This window comes from Macaca fascicularis, chromosome 1 (assembly GCF_037993035.2).
Source record: "Macaca fascicularis isolate 582-1 chromosome 1, T2T-MFA8v1.1".
Taxonomy (NCBI): domain Eukaryota; kingdom Metazoa; phylum Chordata; class Mammalia; order Primates; family Cercopithecidae; genus Macaca; species Macaca fascicularis.
Window position 1 is genome coordinate 105,711,523 of NC_088375.1, and position 17,640 is coordinate 105,729,162.

At 42.1% G+C, this 17,640-nt stretch overlaps 1 protein-coding gene across 19 annotated transcripts in view; it reads left to right on the forward strand.

Moving 5' to 3' along the window:
• Positions 1 to 17,640, forward strand: part of ASH1L (ASH1 like histone lysine methyltransferase) — a 233,177-nt gene that overhangs the window by 153,895 nt on the left and 61,642 nt on the right. For all 19 annotated transcript variants that reach the window (XM_074041008.1, XM_074041031.1, XM_045373666.2 and 16 more), the window contains one exon: positions 14,257 to 14,351. In XM_074041008.1, coding sequence (XP_073897109.1) covers positions 14,257 to 14,351 — 95 coding nt within the window. The remainder of the gene's footprint in view (positions 1 to 14,256; positions 14,352 to 17,640) is intronic.

The window sequence follows — 17,640 nt, forward strand, 5'->3', positions numbered from 1 at the left end:
GTAAAAAGGCACATCCTAGGATACAGAGTTTTCATGTATCAAAACAACTTGGAAAGTTTAGGGTTCTGAAATGTAGTGGCCCTATGGTAAATAAGCATTATATGATAAGGGACATATAACCATGGACTTTGAGATGTTTGGTTAACTTTAAGATATTTTGTTTTGGATGGGAGCAGTGGCTCATGCCTGTAATTCCAGCACTTTGGGAGGCCGAGGTGGGTGGATCACCTGAGGTTGGGAGTTTGAGACCAGCCTGACCAACATGGAGAAACCACATTTCTACTAAAAATACAAAATTAGCCAGGTGTGGTGGCACATGCCTGTAATCCCAGCTACTTGGGAGGCCGAGGCAGGAGAATCGCTTGAACCCGGGAGGCAGAGGTTGTGGTGAGCCGAGATCACACCATTGCACTCCAGCCTGGGCAACAAGAGCGAAACTCCATTTCAAAAAAAAAAAAAAAAAATTTATGCTATTTTGCTATAGGAAATCAAAAATGAGTTTGGGGGGATGGATGTGAAAGGCGTAGGTTTATTTAAGATAACTCCAGTAGCAGGGTGGAAAATAAATGGAATGAATGACTAGTGGCAAAATCTCTCTCAGTTTCTATCAAAAAGTCATGAATATCTGAATTTAGACAAAAAGACGAATAAGATTGAAAGAGGAAACCTTAGATTTTAGAGATACATCTCATTTGGTGGTGGTAAAGTAATTGACATGTAAACCATGCCACTTTATTTTGCATTTAAAAGATTTTTATTGATTTGTCACTGAGGTAGATATCACAAAATTTTTATACTCTGTACGTGCTTCTTAGGTCATGAAAACATTTTACTAATGAAGCTTAAGTTTAGCTAATTATAATAATAAATCATCTCAAATAACCAGGACTTTAAAAAGATAGGCACTATTTTTTTAATTTAAGAGAAGTTGTGAAGTACCTTCACAATGTCTTCAGGGACCGAGGCTCCTTTTTTTTCCTTCTATCTCAGTACTAATTATGCATTCCTAAGATTGCTTCATGTTCCATGATAGCTACTAGAGTCCAGCCATGCTATGTTTGTTACAGACAGAAAAGGAGGAGAAAAAGCATGCTCCTTCTTTGTTTTTTGTTTTCTGGTTTGTTTGTTTGTTTTTTGAGATGGAGTTTCACTTTTGTTGCCCAGGCTGGAGTGCAATGGTGGGATCTCGGCTCACTGCAACCTCTGCCTTCCGGGTTCACGCGATTCTCCTGCCTCAACCTCCTGAGTAGCTGGGATTACAGGTGCCCGCCACCAAGCCCAGCTAATTTTTTGTATTTTTAGTAGAGACAGAGTTTCACCATGTTGGCCAGACTGGTCTTGAATTCCTGACCTTAGGTGATCCGCCCTCCTTGGCCTCCCAGAGTGCTGGGATTACAGGCGTGAGCCACCGTGCCCAGCCCATGCTCCTTCTTTGTAAGAAAACTTCAAACTCACATTTATATAAATTTTTAGGCTACAATTTAAATTGCATAGCCACACTTTAGCCATAAGACAGGTTTTGGAAATAATGGTCATTACTCTAGGTGATAATAGCTGTTAAGGAAAAAAAAAAAATCAACATTCTGTCAGCAGAAATGAGAAAGTGGAAATACACTTTGGGACACATCTAATCAGTCATAATTTTGGAACAGAGTCTGCTAAATAGAGCAGAAATATAATTATCAACTTTTCTGCTAAATAAAACTCAAGTTTTATTTCTTGCTTAGGGAAAACCTCTCAGACTGTGTTTTTCCTCTGCTGTCACATCACAATAACCATCAACAAAGAAGTCTGTAAGAGCAAACTGCTGGTTTTAAAAAAACATTTTTTTAAATAAAATTAAAAAAAGAAAACAAAACACAGAAGACTTCTGTAACCAAAGGTATGAGGGTTTTCCTATACGCCAAGCAATAGGCACCAGCTGGGTGTCCTTCAATTCAATGCTGCACTGTTTTCCTGAATATAGTGTCAGATCCTATAGGTTGGGTGCTCAGTTCCCAAGACTGCCACCCTCCCTTAGACCAGTCACAACTCTGGCTCTCCAGAACTTCTGACCAACCAGGTTCAAGTTGGGTTTGACTAATTTGCTGGAATGGCTCACAGAACTCAAGGAAGCATGTACTTCCATTTACTGGTTTGTTATAAAAGATACTGCAGAAGATATAGATGAAGACATACATTGGGGAAGGAGCATGGAACTTTCATTCCCTCCTTAGGCACACCCCCTCCAGGAACCTCCACATATTCAGCTATCCAGAAACTCTCTGAACCTTTCTTTTTGAATTTTGTTTTTTGTGTTTTTGTTTGTTTGGTTTTTTGAGATGGAGTTTCGCTCTTGTTAACCAGGCTGGAGTGCAATGGTACGATCTTGGCTCACTGCAGCCTCTGCCTCCCAGGTTCAAGTGATTCTCCTGCCTCAGCCTCAGCAGTAACTGGGATTACAGGCACCTGTCAGCATGCCCAGCTAATTTTTTTTTTTTTTTTTTTTTTTGAGACGGAGTCTCGCTCTGTCGCCCAGGCTGGAGTGCAGTGGCCGGATCTCAGCTCACTGCAAGCTCCGCCTCCTAGGTTTATGCCATTCTCCTGCCTCAGCCTCCCGAGTAGCTGGGACTACAGGCGCCTGCCACCTCGCCCGGCTAGTTTTTTTTTTTTGTATTTTTAGTAGAGACGGGGTTTCACCATGTTAGCCAGGATGGTCTCGATCTCCTGACCTTGTGATCCGCCCGTCTCGGCCTCCCAAAGTGCTGGGATTACAGGCTTGAGCCACCGCGCCCGGCCAATTTTTTTTTTTTTTAAGACGGAGTCGTGCTCTGTCGCCCAGGCTGGAGTGCAGTGGCACCATCTCAGGTCACTGCAACCTCTGCCTCCCAGGTTCAAGCAATTCTCCTGCCTCAGCCTCCTGAATAGCAGGGACTATAGGCACACGCCGCCTTGCCTGGCTAATTTTTTGTATTTTAGTAGAGACAGGGTTTCACCGTGTGAAGGGGTGGCCTGCCCCTCCACACCTGTAGGTATATCTTGTCAGGTGGGGTGAGAGACTGAGAAGAGAAATAAAACACAGAGACAAAGTATGTAGTAACAACAGTGGGCCCAGGAGACTGGCACTCAGCATACCAAGGACCTGCACCGGCACTGGTCTGTGAGTGCCTTCAGTTTTTATTGATTATTATATTCATTATCTCAGCAAGAGGAATGTGGTAGGAGAGCAGGGTGATAATAGGGAGAAGGTCAGCAAGAAAACATGTGAGCAAAAGAATCTATGTCATAATTAAGTTCAAGGGGAGGTACTATGCCTGGATGTGCACGTAGGCCAGATTTATGTCTCTCTCTGCCCAAACATCTCAGTGGAGTAATGAATAACAAGGCAGCATTGCTGCCAACATGTCTCGCCTCCCGCCATAGGGCAGTTTTTCTCCTATTTCAGAATTGAACAAATGTGCAATCAGGTTTTATACCAAGTCATTCAGTTCCCAGGGGCAGGCAGGAGACAGTGGCCTTCCTCTATCTCAACTGCAAGAGGCTTTCCTCTTTTACCAATCCACCTCAGCACAGACGCTTTACGGGTGTCGGGCTGGGGGATGGTCAGGTCTTTCTCATCCCACGAGGCCATATTTCAGACTATCACATGGGGAGAAACCTTGGACAATACCCGGCTTTCCAAGGCAGAGGTCCCTGCGGCTTTTTGCAGTGCATTGTGCCCCTGGTTTATTGAGACTAGAGAATGGCGATGATTTTACCAAGCATACTGCTTGTAAACCTTTTGTTAACAAGGCACGGCCCTAGAGCCCTTAAACCTTGATTCCATACAACACATGTTTCTGTAAGCACAAGGTTGGAGCAAAGTGGCTGGGGCAAAGTTACAAATTAACAGCATCTCAGCAAAGCAATTTTTCAAGGTACAGGTCAAAATGGAATTTCTTATGTCTTCCCTTTCTACTAGACACAGTAACAGTCTGATCTTTCTTTCTTTTCTCTACAACCATATTAGCCAGTCTAGTCACGAACTCCTGAACTCAGGCAGTCCACCCACCTCGGCCTCCCAAAGTGCTAGGATTTCAGGTGTGAGCCACCACACCCTGCCTAATCGTTATATTTTTAGTAAAGATGGGATTTGGCCAGGCTGGTCTCAAACTCCTGACCTCAGGTGATCCAGCCTTCTCGGCCTCCCAAAGTGTTGGGATTACAGGCGTGAGCCACTGTGTCTGGCCTCTTTTTGATTTTTTATGGAGGCTTCATAGGCGTCATTGACAGCCATGTAGAAATGTGATTGGACAAAATGTACAGGATGTAAACCCAGCATGTCCTGTCTAGACTTCTTGATCTCTCTGTGTCACATTCCTTTCTCTAGGGTATGGGGCAGGACCCTCTCTGGAATGAGGGTTTTCTTAGCCCACAATCAGATTAGAGTCCTGCCTTAGGTAGGTGAAAGGAAGACAGGAGAAGGTCAGAGAGAGATTCTATCTCCTGAGGCCCGCTCCCGAAACTTAAAGTGTCCCAACATTATAACAGGGACTATGGGAGTTAAGAGCCAGGAACCATGGATGAAAACCAATATATATATATATTTATATTTATATATGTCATAACACCACACTTCTGTTTTTTACTTTTGTGCTTTTTCTTGATTAAAGATTTAAAAATGGAAGATGATGATCTTTTGATGTAATTTGATTTCTTATATCAGTGATTTATAAGTGTCTCTGGTCATACAAAATATTTGATCTGAAAATGGACTGAAATATCACTTTATTTATGTTAGAACTAGCTCTTCCTCTCACAGAAATAAGTAGGAAGAAAACGGTTTATTCTTTAAGCATTTTTAAGAACATTGGTCAGTTTAGTATATGTATGCATTCTTGAAAGATGTCAAGCCAGGATATTATTGTGGGCTGGCTACTTTGTCGTTAGTAGTTTTAGTAATAAACTTATGTTTAGAGCAGTTTCAGTTTCACAGCAAAATTGAGTGGAAAGTACAGAGTTTTCATATACACCCTGTTCTTCATACACACAACCTGCCCACTATTGCACCACGCCGTTGTGATACATGTGTTATGATCCATGTACCTACATTGACATACCATTACTACCCAAAGTCTGTAGTTACTTTAGGGTTCACTCTTGGTGGTATACATTCTATGGGTTTTGACAAATGTATACTGACGTGTATCTACTATTGTAATATCATACAATAGAATAAAAATGAAGTGGGCCAGATGCAATTGCTCATGCCTGTAATCCCAGCACTTTGGGAGGCTGGAGCTGGAGGATTGCTTGAGCCCAGGAGTTCAAGACCAACCTGGGCAACATAATGAGACCTTGTCTCTACTAAAAATTTAAGAATTCAGGCCAGGCGCAGTGGCTCACGCCTATAATCCTAACACTTTGGGAGGCCAAGGCAGGTGGACTGCTTGAGGTCAGGAGTTCAAGACCAGTCAGACCAACATAACGAAACCCTGTCTCTGCTAAAAATACAAAAATTAGCTGGGCATGGTGGTAGGCGCCTGTAATCCCAGCTACTTGGGAGGCTGAGGCAGAAGAATCCTTTGAACCCCGGAGGCAGAGGTTGCAGTGAGCCGAGATTGCGCCGTTGCAGTCCAGCCTGGGTGACAGAGCAAATCTCTGCCTCATAAATAAATAAATAAATAAAATAAAAATACACCAGGAGTGGTGGTGCACACCTGTAGTCCCAGCTACTTGTGAGACTGAAATGAGCAGATCACTTGAGCCCAGGGGTCCGAGGCTGCAGTGAATTGTGTTCGTGCCACTGCATTCCAGCCTAAGTGACATAGCGTTTTTTTGAAACCCTGTCTCAAAAAAAGAAAGAGAAAATAATATAAACTTTTTTTGTTGTTGTTTTATGATGGAGTTCAAGCAATTCTCCTGTCTCAGCATCCCAAGTAGCTGAGATTACAGGTGCCCACCACCATGCTTGGCTAATTTTTGTATTTTTAGTAGAGACAGGGTTTCACCATATTGACCAGGCTGGTCTCAAACTCCTGACCTCAAGTGATCCGCCCGCCCCAGCTTCCCAAAGTGCTGGGATTACAGGTCTGAGCCACCATGCCTGGCCAAGATCGACCAGTTTTTAAGAGCTCAGGCTTGGCCAGGCGTGGTGGGTCATGCCTGTAATCCCAGCACTATGGGAGGCCAAGGTGGGCAGATCATGAGTTGAGGAGATCGAGACCATGCTGGCTAACATGATGAAACTCCGTCTCTACTAAAAATACAAAAAATAAGCCGGGTGTGATGGCAGGCGACTATAGTCCCAGCTACTCGGGAGGCTGAGGCAGGAGAATGGCATGAACCCGGTAGGTGGAGCTTGCAGTGAGCCGAGATAGCGCCACTGCATTCCAGCCTGGGTGACAGAGACTCCGTCTTAAAAAAAAAAAAAACCTCAGGCTTTTGTTGTCTTTTAGAATGCCCTTCATTTTAGATTTCTTTGATCCTATCTTCGTGATTAGATTTAGGTTTAAAAAGTCTTGGCAGAGGTCTGGGAGAGATGGCTTATGCCTGTAATCTCAACATTTTGGGAGGCTGAGGCTGGAGGATCACTTGAGGCCTGGGGTTCAAGAGCAGCCTGGGCAACACAGTGAGTTCCAGTCTCTACAAAAATAAAAATAAATAAAACTAAAATTTAAAAATCATAGCAGGAATATTATATATGTGATACTTTATACTTCTTTTTGCATCTCACTTATTGTCCCAGAGTTGATGGTGCCATGTTTGATTATTTAGTTAAGGTGGTATCCACCAAATCTTTTCATTGTAAAGATACATTTTTTTCCATTGTAATTGGTACATAAACCATGGGTTGATATTTAAGGCTATGGCTTGTTCTCTATCAGTTTTTTTAATCTAACATTTAATCATCCATTAATTTTTTTTTCTAAGTTAGTAATTACATTGATGGTTGAAAAATGACAATTTTTGCCGGGTGTAGTTGCTCACCCCTGTAATCCCAGAACTTTGAGAGGCAGATCGACTGAGGTCAGGAGTTCAAGACCACCCTGGCCGACGTGGTGAAACCCCGTCTCTACCAAAAATGTAAAAATTAGCCAGGCCTGGTGGCATGCACCTGTAGTCCCAGCTATTTGGGAGGCTGAGGCAGGAGAATCACTTGAACCCAGGAAGCAGAGGTTGTAGTGAGCTGAGATTGCGCCACTAAACTCCAGCCTGGGCAACAGAGCAAGACACCGTCCCAAAAAAAAAAAAAGAAGAAAGAGAAAAAACAGAAAATTTTATAATTCCATTATTTCTTGATTTTTTAGCTGACATTTTCTAGTGAAGATGAGCTTCTCTTTTTTTTTCTGCATAAACTCTCTTGTTTTGTTTTGTTTTGTTTGAATACCGTATAGACACATGAATTTTTTGTTTGTTTGAATGGTTTTATTTGTTTGTTTTTCTCCAGAGACAGGGTCTCCCTATGTTGCCCAGGCTTGACTCCAACTCCTGGGCTCAAGAAGTCCTTCTGCCTCAGCCTCCCAAAGTGCTAGGAGGCATAAGCTATCATGCTTGGCATAAAATTGAATATATTATAATCTATTAGCATTTTATAGGAAACTACTCAAAATTCTCTGGTTTTACCACAGGTGCCCCTTTAAACTGGCCCCTGTTTCCTTTATACGTGTCTTCAGATTACTCATCTTTGAGCACTTCCCTGCTTTCTGCTGTTTGCGTAGTGAGGATCTAGTTTTTTGTTTTGGTTTACTTTTCTGCTGTTGTTTATCAGACTTTACTTGTTCTTTCTTTGGCCTGCATCTGGAATCAACTATTTCCCTCAAGGAGCTTTGGTTCCTTTTAGTGAGGATTATTATTTAGAAGTCAAAATCTGAATTTTTCATGTGCTTTTTGCTACTAGGGTATTTGTTATTGCTATGATGCCATGCTTCTAGCCCCTTTCAGTACCATGGAATGAAAAAAATGTACATGCACACATGTGTATTAATTTTATATTGCTGTTGAAGAAATTATCACAAATTTAGCAGCTTAAATATCATCCATTTATTATCTCACAGATTCCCTAGAATTGTAGTTTAGTTCTGGCTTAGTCAGGTCCTCTGTTCTGTGTTTCGTAAGACTAGAATCAAGGTACCATCTGAGGCTGGTGCTGTTTTCCAGACTCACATGGATGTAGGTAAAACTCATTTCTTTGCAGTTGTGTAATTCATGGTTGGTGGCTTGTTTCTTCAAGTCTTCAACAGAGAGAGTCTGCTTCTTTGAGACTCTGAATTTTCGTATTTTGAATAGAGACATGGTTTCACCATGTTGGCCGGGCTGGTTTTGAACTCCTGACCTCAAGTCATCCGCCCGCCTCAGCCTCCCAAAGTGCTAGGATTACAGGCATGAGCCACCACACCCGGCCACTGGTAATCTTTTTTTTTTTTTTTTTTTTTTTTTTTGAGACGGAGTCTCGCTCTGTCGCCCAAGCTGGAGTGCAGTGGCCGGATCTCAGCTCACTGCAGCTCCGCCTTCCGGGTTCCTGCCATTCTCCTGCCTCAGCCTCCCGAGTAGCTGGGACTACAGGCGCCCGCCACCTCGCCCGGCTAGTTTTTTTTTTGTATTTTTTAGTAGAGACGGGGATTCACCGTGTTAGCCAGGATGGTCTTGATCTCCTGACCTCGTGATAATCTTTTTTAACAATTTTTTTTTTTTTTTGAGACAGTCTCACTCTGTCACCCAGGCTGGCGTGCAGTGGCACGATCTCAGCTCACTGCAACCTCCTCCTCCCCGGTTCAAACGATTCTCATGCCTCAGCCTCATGGGCAGCTAGGATTAGAGGCATACACCACTACGCCCTGCTAATTTTTGTATTTTTAGTAAAGACGGGGTTTCACCTTCTTGGCCAAGGCTGGTCTCGAACTCCTTGCCTCAAGTGATCTGCCTGACTCAGCCTCCCAAAGTGCTGAGATTACAGGCATGAGCCAACACACCCAACAAACGCTGGTATGATCTTAATTTATCTTTTGTATGGGTCTGGACTGTCTATCCATGTAAATAGTTGGTTATGCTAAAATATGTAAATTTATGTTTATCTAAGTAAAATTAGCAAAATAAATCTGTTCCAGAAAGTAGACTGTACATTGGTTGATAGATTGTTTTGAGAGAAATGTTAACATCTTTAGAAAAGTAATTTATGAAAATAGTATTTTCAAAAAAGTTTAACTGCCAGTGGAATGTAGAATAGAATTGTCATTTGTGGCTATAGAATTTATCAAATCCTAGCTTCGTCAGTTACTAGTTATATGAATTTGGGCAAGTTATTGATTTGGGCAACAACCCTTGATCCTCAGTGTCCTCAGCTTTAAAATGGCAATGATAAATAGTGCCTGGTACTCAGTTATCAGTGGTAAAATGCTTTCCATACATGAAGTAAGCATTCAAAATACTATTTAATGTCTTACTCCACAGTCACTATATTGTGACCTTAGACGAATTACTCCTGTAAGACTCTTCCTCTTTAGAAGTAGTATGTCCCCTTTTTTTTGTTTTTTGTTTTTTTTTTTGAGACAGAGTCTCACTCTATCGCCCAGGCTGGATTGCAGTGGTGCGATCTCAGCTCACTACAACCTCTGCCTCCCAGATTCAAGTGATTCTCCTGCCTCAGCCTCCCAAATAATTGGGACTAGAGGTGCATGCCACCACGCCCGGCTAATTTTTTGTATTTTTAGTAGAAACGGAGTTTCACCATGTTAACCAGGATGGTCTCGATCTCCTGACCTCGTGATTTGCCTGCCTCAGCCTCCCAAAGTGTTGGGATTACAGGTGTGAGCCACCATGCCCAGCATATGTCCTCATTGGGGTCATTATTCCCTGCCCAGATTCCTTTGAAACCTTGTTACTTCCTGCAGAATCATTGCATAATATTTAAGTCCCACCCTCATCTTGTATAACCTATTTTTCTAGTTATTTGTCCAGTCATAGTCCTCAAATACTTGTTCCTTTAGCCACATCTGATCATTTTCTTTACTTCCTCCATCGTATACTTTCCTCCTGGGGTTTATCCTAGATGTCTGCTCTGTGTAGTATGAACTACCTTCCCTACTTCACTTTTCCTTGTCAAAATCCCATTTATCTTTTCAAATAAATTTTCTTAATTCTTTCCTAATTACAATTACTTTTCTTTCTCCTTTTGTAGAACTTAGTATCTTCTCCTAGTAAGTAGTGTCATGAGTTTTATCACATTTTTTTTGGGTCGGGGGGTTGGGGTGGGACAACCTCACTTTATCACCCAGGCAGTGCAATCTCGGCTCACTGCAACGTCTGTCTCCTGTGTTCAAGCAATTCTCATGCCTCAGCCTCCCAAGTAGCTGGAATTACAGGTGCCTCCATGCCTGGCTAATTTTTGTATTTTTAGTAGAGATACGGTTTAGCCATGTTGGCCAGTCTGGTCTCTAACTCCCGACCTCAGGTAATCTGCCTGCCTCAGCTTCCCAAAGTGCTGGGATTACATACGTGAGCCACTGCTTCCAGCCTCAAAGTTTTATCACATTCTGATAGGTAATCTAGGTATCTGCATACGTACTTGTTTTTCCACCAAATTGTAAGCTTCTTATGGCTAGGGCCACCCTTTGTTCAACTTGGATGCCTTGTAGGACCCAGCAGCATTTTCTACGTATAGTTACTAAAATATCTATGACTTAAAATCTCCTTAAAGAGATTTAAATGCATCTGCCCTCTCATGTGGTAACAAATATGAGGAAATTGTTTTGGTTCATCAATTTCATATTTACCCAAGATAGACATTTCAAAATGGATTAAGTGCCAAATTTTGTCCTGAAAAATTTATAGGCTAGGCACAGTGGCTCACACCTGTAATCCTAGCACTTTGGGAGGCTGAGGCAGGCAAGTCGCTTGAGCCCAGGAGTTGAAGACCAGCCTGGGCAACTTGGTGAAACACTGTGTCTACAAAAAAAAAAAAAAAAATCCTATCCCTTCGTGGTAGCATGCACCTGTAGTTCCAGCTACTCAGAGGGCAAGGAGGCTGAGGCAAGAGGTTCACTTGAGTCTGGGAGGTTGAGGCTGCAGCTGCAGTGAGCTGAGATCTTGCCACTGCACTCTACCCTGGGAAACCGAATGAGACCATGTCTCAAAAAAGCAAAGAAAGAAAAATTCCTATCACCTAGTGATGTCATAGCTTTCCTAGCATTTTGGCTTTTTTGTACATTTTTTTGTACAATGTACAGTAATTTCCTAGGCTTTCACATTCATTCACCACACACTCACTGACTCACCCAGAGCAACTTCCAGTCCTGCAAGGTCCATTCATGGTAAGTACTCTGTACTATAAAGTGTACCCTTTTTTATCGTTTACCACCATATTTTTACTCTGTCTTTCCTATGTTTAGAAATGTTTAGATACACAAATACTTACCATTGTGTTACAACTGCCTGCACTATTCAGTACAGTTACATGCTAAACAGGTTTGTAGCCTAGGACCTATAAGCTGTACCATCTAGGTTTGTGTAAGTATATTCTATGATGTTCACACAGCATTTGTCAGAATGTATCACTATCAAATGACAAATGACTTTATATTTCTATCCAGAACAGTTTCTATGAGCAACGTTTATTACATTAAGTTATGTTTGTATTCTCCTTTGCTGTTTATAAAGTGCTTTTACATATATCTACATTTGTGTCAGTTACGCTGTGTTTAAGTGCATCTATGTTATAGTCCTAGATTTATATTAATAGACTCAGATCATTAGCAGTCTTTATAAATATATTGTTTTTACTGGAACTTTGTTTTAAATCCAAGACAGTTTTTCTTTCCCTGTCAGTATGATTTTGATCCTATTTTTCCTCTAGTTATTTGGTACTAAATAATTTTATACTTGTTTAAATATTAATCTTAATAAATTTATGAGAGTAAATTAAAAATCATTTACTATTTTCCTGAAGCACATCATGTTTATTACCTGTTTTTATGAATTATCAAGATAAACTGGCCAGGTGCCATGGCTCACGCCTGTAATCCCAATACTTTGGGAGCTGAGGCAGGCGGATCACCTGAGGTCAGGAGTTCGAGACCAGCCTGGCCAACGTGATAAAATCCTGTCTCTACTAAAAATACAAAAACTAGCCAGGCATGGTGTAATCCCAGTAGTTGGCACCTGTAATCCCAGCTACTCGGGAGGCTGAGGCACAAGAATTATTTGAACCTGGGAAGCAGAGTTGCAGTGAACCAAGATCATGCCATTGCACTCCAACCTGGGCAACAGAGTGAGACTCTGTCTCAAGAAATAAATAAATAAAAAAAGATTGTCTTCATAATGTCTTTTATGATGGCAGTCTTTCTTTTTTTTTTTTTTTTTTTTTTTTCCTAAGACGGAGTTTCGCTCTTGTTGCCTAGGCTATAGTACAATGGCGCAATCTCGGCTCACTGCAACCTCAGCCTCCGGGATTCAAACAATTCTCCAGCCTCAGCCTCTTGAGTGGCTGGGATTACAAGTGTGCGCCACCACACCCAGGTAATTTTTGTATTTTTAGTAGAGATGGGATTTCTCCATGTTGGCAAGGCTGGTCTTGAACTCCTGACCTCAGGTAATCCACCCGCCTTGGCCTCCCAAACTGCTGGGATTACAGGCATGAGCCACTGTGTCTGGCTGGCAATCTTTCTTACGTTGATTCAGGATATAATCCATGATCATGCATTGCCTTTTGTTACCATGCTTGCTTTTTTTTTTTTCCCCCCGACAGGGTCTGGCTCTGTCACTCAGGCTGGAGTGCAGTGTGCTATCTGGGCTTACTGTAGCCTCTGCCCCACCCCGGGCTCCAGTGATCCTTTCACTTCAGCCTCCCAAGTAGCTGGGACCAAAGGCATGCACTACCACACCCAGCTTTTTTTTTTTTTTTTTTTTTTTTTTTTGAGACAGTGTCTAGCTCTGTCACCTAGGCTGGAATACAGTGGCACAATCTCACTGCAACCTCCGCCTCCCGGGTTCAAGCAATTCTCCTGCCTTAGTCTCCCAAGTAGCTGGGATTACAGGCTCCTGCCACCACGCCCAGCTAGTTTTTGTATTTTTAGTAGAGACGGGGTTTTACTGTGTTGGCCAGGCCGGTCTCAAACTCCTGACTTCATAATCCACCCGCCTCGGCCTCCCATAGTGCTGGGATTACAAGCGTGAGCCACCAAGCCCGGCAAAAGTCAGTGTGTTATAATTTTATTAGAGGAAAGAAATATATCAGCTTTGCCTTATTCACTGGAACTTCAGGCTGGGCACAGTGGCTCATGCCTGTAATCCTAGCACTTTGGGAGGCTGAGGCAGATGGATCACCTGAGGTCAGGAGTTCAAGACCAGCCTGACCAACAGGGTGAAACCGCATCTCTACTAAAAATACAAAAATTAGCCAGGCGTGGTGACACATGCCTGTAATCCCTGCTACTTGGGAAGCTAAGGCAGGAGAACTGCTTAAACCTGGGAGACGGAGGTTGCAGTGAGCTGAGATCATGTCATTGCACTCCAGCCTGGGTGACAAGAGCGAAACTCCATCTGGGAAAAAAAAAAAAAGAATTAAGTGGAGCTTTAAGCTAAAATATAGTCATGATTAAATGAGGCTCTTCTAAGGCCCTTTTTTCTCATTTTTGTTTTTTGTTTTCCTTCTTTTTTTCCCCTTTATATATTTATGAAATCTCTTGAGATCTCATTTTAAACTTTAGGAAACAAACCAATAATGTGAGTAGAAGACACAAGCCTAGAGAGACATGGTGGAATAAAAGCAAGAGAATAATATAGTGAGTAGATGTTGAGCAAGAAACTGAGGTTTTGAAGCTTAAATCTCCTTCCCAACTACTAAAATCAAGGCAAGTCGCTCAGTCTTATACAGCATCTTTCCGCTTACCTACTTCACAGTATTGATATAAAGTAACCAGATATAAGGCAGTCATTGTAATCAGATCTAAAATTTGTGTTCCTTCTCCAAAACTGTTGGAGAAAATAAAAGAGCCTCTTTCTTTTCTTTCTTTTTTTAAAAAATAGAGACAGGGTCTCACTTGTTACCCAGGCCAATCTCAAATTCCTGGGCTCAGGCAGTCCTCCCACCTCAGCTTCCCAAAGTGTTGGGATTGCAGACGTGAACCCCCATGCCCAGCCAAGAGCCTCTTTCTTAAAGACAATTTCAGAAGTAAAGATTTTTAAAAAAAATTTTTCAATGTACTTGGTACCCTCTCCTCGTAGAATGATCTGTTATCTGTATTTGACTACAGGAAGAAATTTCTTTGCCTCTAACTGTTTCCCATTCTTTTGTTATCACAGCCCAAAGAGTCGATTGATCCAATTAAAGAAAGAGAAGCTGGAGTATACTCCAGGAGAGCATGAATATGGATTATTCCCAGCGCCCATTCATGTTGGTAAGTACTAAGTCCACGTAATATATTGCTGAGAAGAAACAGTATTTCCTGGGTTTGAGGGAAATGTCTTTTTAATCTTGTTATTATTTCTGTTTCTCCAGTGGGATCAAGCTCTTCTTTACCATTTTACTTAAACTTACTCTGAAGAATTTTTTTTTTTTTTTTTTTTGAGACAGAGTCTCGCTCTGTCGCCCAGGCTGGAGTGCAGTGGCCGGATCTCAGCTCACTGCAAGCTCCGCCTCCTGGGTTTACGCCATTTTCCTGCCTCAGCCTCCCGAATAGCTGGGACTACAGGCGCCCACCACCTTGCCCGGCTAGTTTTTTGTATTTTTTAGTAGAGATGGGGTTTCACCGTGTTAGCCAGGATGGTCTCGATCTCCTGACCTCGTGATCCGCCCGTCTTGGCCTCCCAAAGTGCTGGGATTACAGGCTTGAGCCACCACACCCGGCCCTACTCTGAAGAATTTTGTACACTGTTTGATAGTCAGGGGTTCACAGTGGCATAAATCTTGTTCACTGGAGCCTTAATAAATAACACTGGGCCGGGCATGGTGGCTCATGTCTATAATCCTAGCACTTTGGGAAGCCAAGGCAGGTGGATTGCTTGAGCCCAGGAGTTGATGGCCTGGGCAACTTGGTGACACTCTGTCTCTACAAAAAATAAGAAAGTTAGCTGGGTGTGGTGGCACTGGTCTGTAGTCCCAGCCACTCTTGAGGCTGAGGTGAGAGGATCACCCAAGCCTAGGAGATTAAGGCTATGGTGAGTCGTGATCCTGCCACTGTACTCTAGCCTGAGTTGACAGAGAGAAATCCTATCTCTAAAAAAAATTAAATAAATAACACTATGTCTGTACCTTTTGTTTCCCTAGGTATGTCATCTAGGAAAAACCAAGTAGTTAGCCGTTCAGTGTCAAATACTTTCCACGTTCAAAAACAGATGATTTATACACACATATGATCAGAGAAAGAGGCCCCACTGTTTTTACTATTTATCTGCTTGAAAATGGAGTGATATTTATTCTACTGTTCATTCTTGGCAAAAATGTCAAGGCTTTGTTTAGCATTTGGATTGTAGTACCTTCTAGGACCCTATTATTGAGCTTATCAGATAAGTAAAAGGTACCAAGAAGTCATTCTAAGTTCCTCCCATTTTTTTTCTGTCCCTTATCCAGTTCATCTCCAAGTTCTGTTGTGTTTCTATCCCTGAAATATATCCGACTTCTCTCCAAATCCCGTTGCTATCTCTCAAGTCTGTGACAGTAGTATCTTTTCTTCATTCAGGCTGCTGCAATGGCCATCTAACAGATCTATTTCCAGTCGTGTTTCCATGTGGCCCAGCCTCTACTCAGTAAAAACAGAAATTATTTTTTAACCTAACCCAGATCATACTTAAAACCTTTGCATGGCTTACCATCAGATTAAAAAGCAAATTTTTTGACTTGAATGATCTGGTTCCTGATTACCCCATCTCTCTCCATTTATTCATTCCCATCTCAATCTTATTCACTATATTGTATCATACTGGCCTTCTTTCAGTTTCTAGAACATAGTAAGCTTTTTCCCACCGGAGGGTCATTATGCTTGTTACTCCCATTGCCTGAGAGGCTCTTTTTCAGAGTCTTCCCATGGTTGGTTTCTGCTACTCTTTTAAGGATGATCTTAATGTCGGTATCAGCTTCAATACCATTTTCTTTAAAATAATTTTCCTGATTGTCTCACCAAAAGAGGCTTCACCTCTCTTTGTTGTAGGTAACATCACTCTCTATATCTGTAATTACAATATTTATTTATTTATCTGTCTCCTCCATTAGTTATAATCTCCAGTAGTACAGGATCATTGTCCTTCTTACTCTCCCTGGATTTCCCAGTACCTGGTACATAATAGAAATTTATCAAATATTTGCCATACAAATGAAAGAAAAGGAGAAGGCTGGGCGTGGTGGCTCACACCTGTAATCCCAACATTTTGGGAGGCCTAGGCAGGCAGATCACAAGGTCAGAGATCGAGACCATCCTGGTTAACACAGTGAAACCCCGTCTCTACTAAAAAGCACAAAAAATTAGCTGGCCATGGTGGCGGGTGCCTGTAGTCCCAGCTACTCGGGAGACTGAGGCAGGAGGATGGCGTGAACCCGGGAGGCGGAGCTTGCAGTGAGCGGAGATCGCGCCACTGCACTCCAGCCCGGACAACAGAGTGAGACTCTGTCTCAAAAAAAAAAAGAAAAGAAGAAATTAGGATAAAATATTGAATGTAGGTGACAGGTTTTCTTCACATATTCGGTTTGTTTAAACAAAATTGCTTTAAAGGGGTTCATTAAACACATAGTATGAAACCAGGAGCACCTTAATTGTATACTTGATGTTGATTCTATGTCTTGTAGTGTTTTTTTCAACTATGATTCTCTTGACCCTCTTGACTGTGGAGCTCTTGTTTATATTCTGATTAGCTAATTCCCTTTTCTCCCTGAGAGAGTTCAGTACCAGCAGAGTTTTTTAATCAGCAGACATAAACAAGTTCTTCAGTAAAGATTAGTTTGCTTGAATTATTCTGTGTTGGGTGGCTGTAGACAGATTTAACTACAACATGAAGTTACAAGGTTTAATTCTCAGCTACATAAACTTTATGTGTGCTTACTTAATGAAGGTAAGAGTAAGTTCCTTATTCTCTAGAATTAGTGCCAAAGCTCTTTTGAAAGAGTCTTTTGTATTTACTAATGAGATCATAGCAGTGGAAGCAGGCTCTCAGCAAATTTAAAATCTGCTTATGATAAATAGGCTTTGAAAATAAGAACTAGGCTGGGCGCAGTGGCTCACACTTGTAATCCCAGCACTTTGGGAGGCTAGGTGGGTGGATCACTTGAATCCAGGAGTTCAAGATCACACCATTGCACTCCAGCGTGGGTGACAAGAGTGAGACTCCATCTCAAAAAAAAAAAAAAAAAAAAAGACTAGGAATTCTACTTTTGTTATTGAAAGAGTAGATTATATCAGGCTCACCCTCCCGGGAATAACAATTATCCACCTGTAATCCCAGCACTTTGGGAGGCCAAGGCTGGTGGATCACCTGAGGTCAGGAATTCAAGACCAACCTGGCCAACATGGTAAAACCCCATCTTCACTAAAAATACAAAAATTAGCTGGACGTAATGGTGCGTGCCTGTAGTACTGGCTCCTCAAGAGGCTTAGGCACGAGAATCACTTGAACCTGGGAGGCAGAGGTTGCAGACAGCCGAGATCATGCCACTCCACTCCAGCCTGGGCAACAGAGCAAGACTCTCAAAAAAATAAA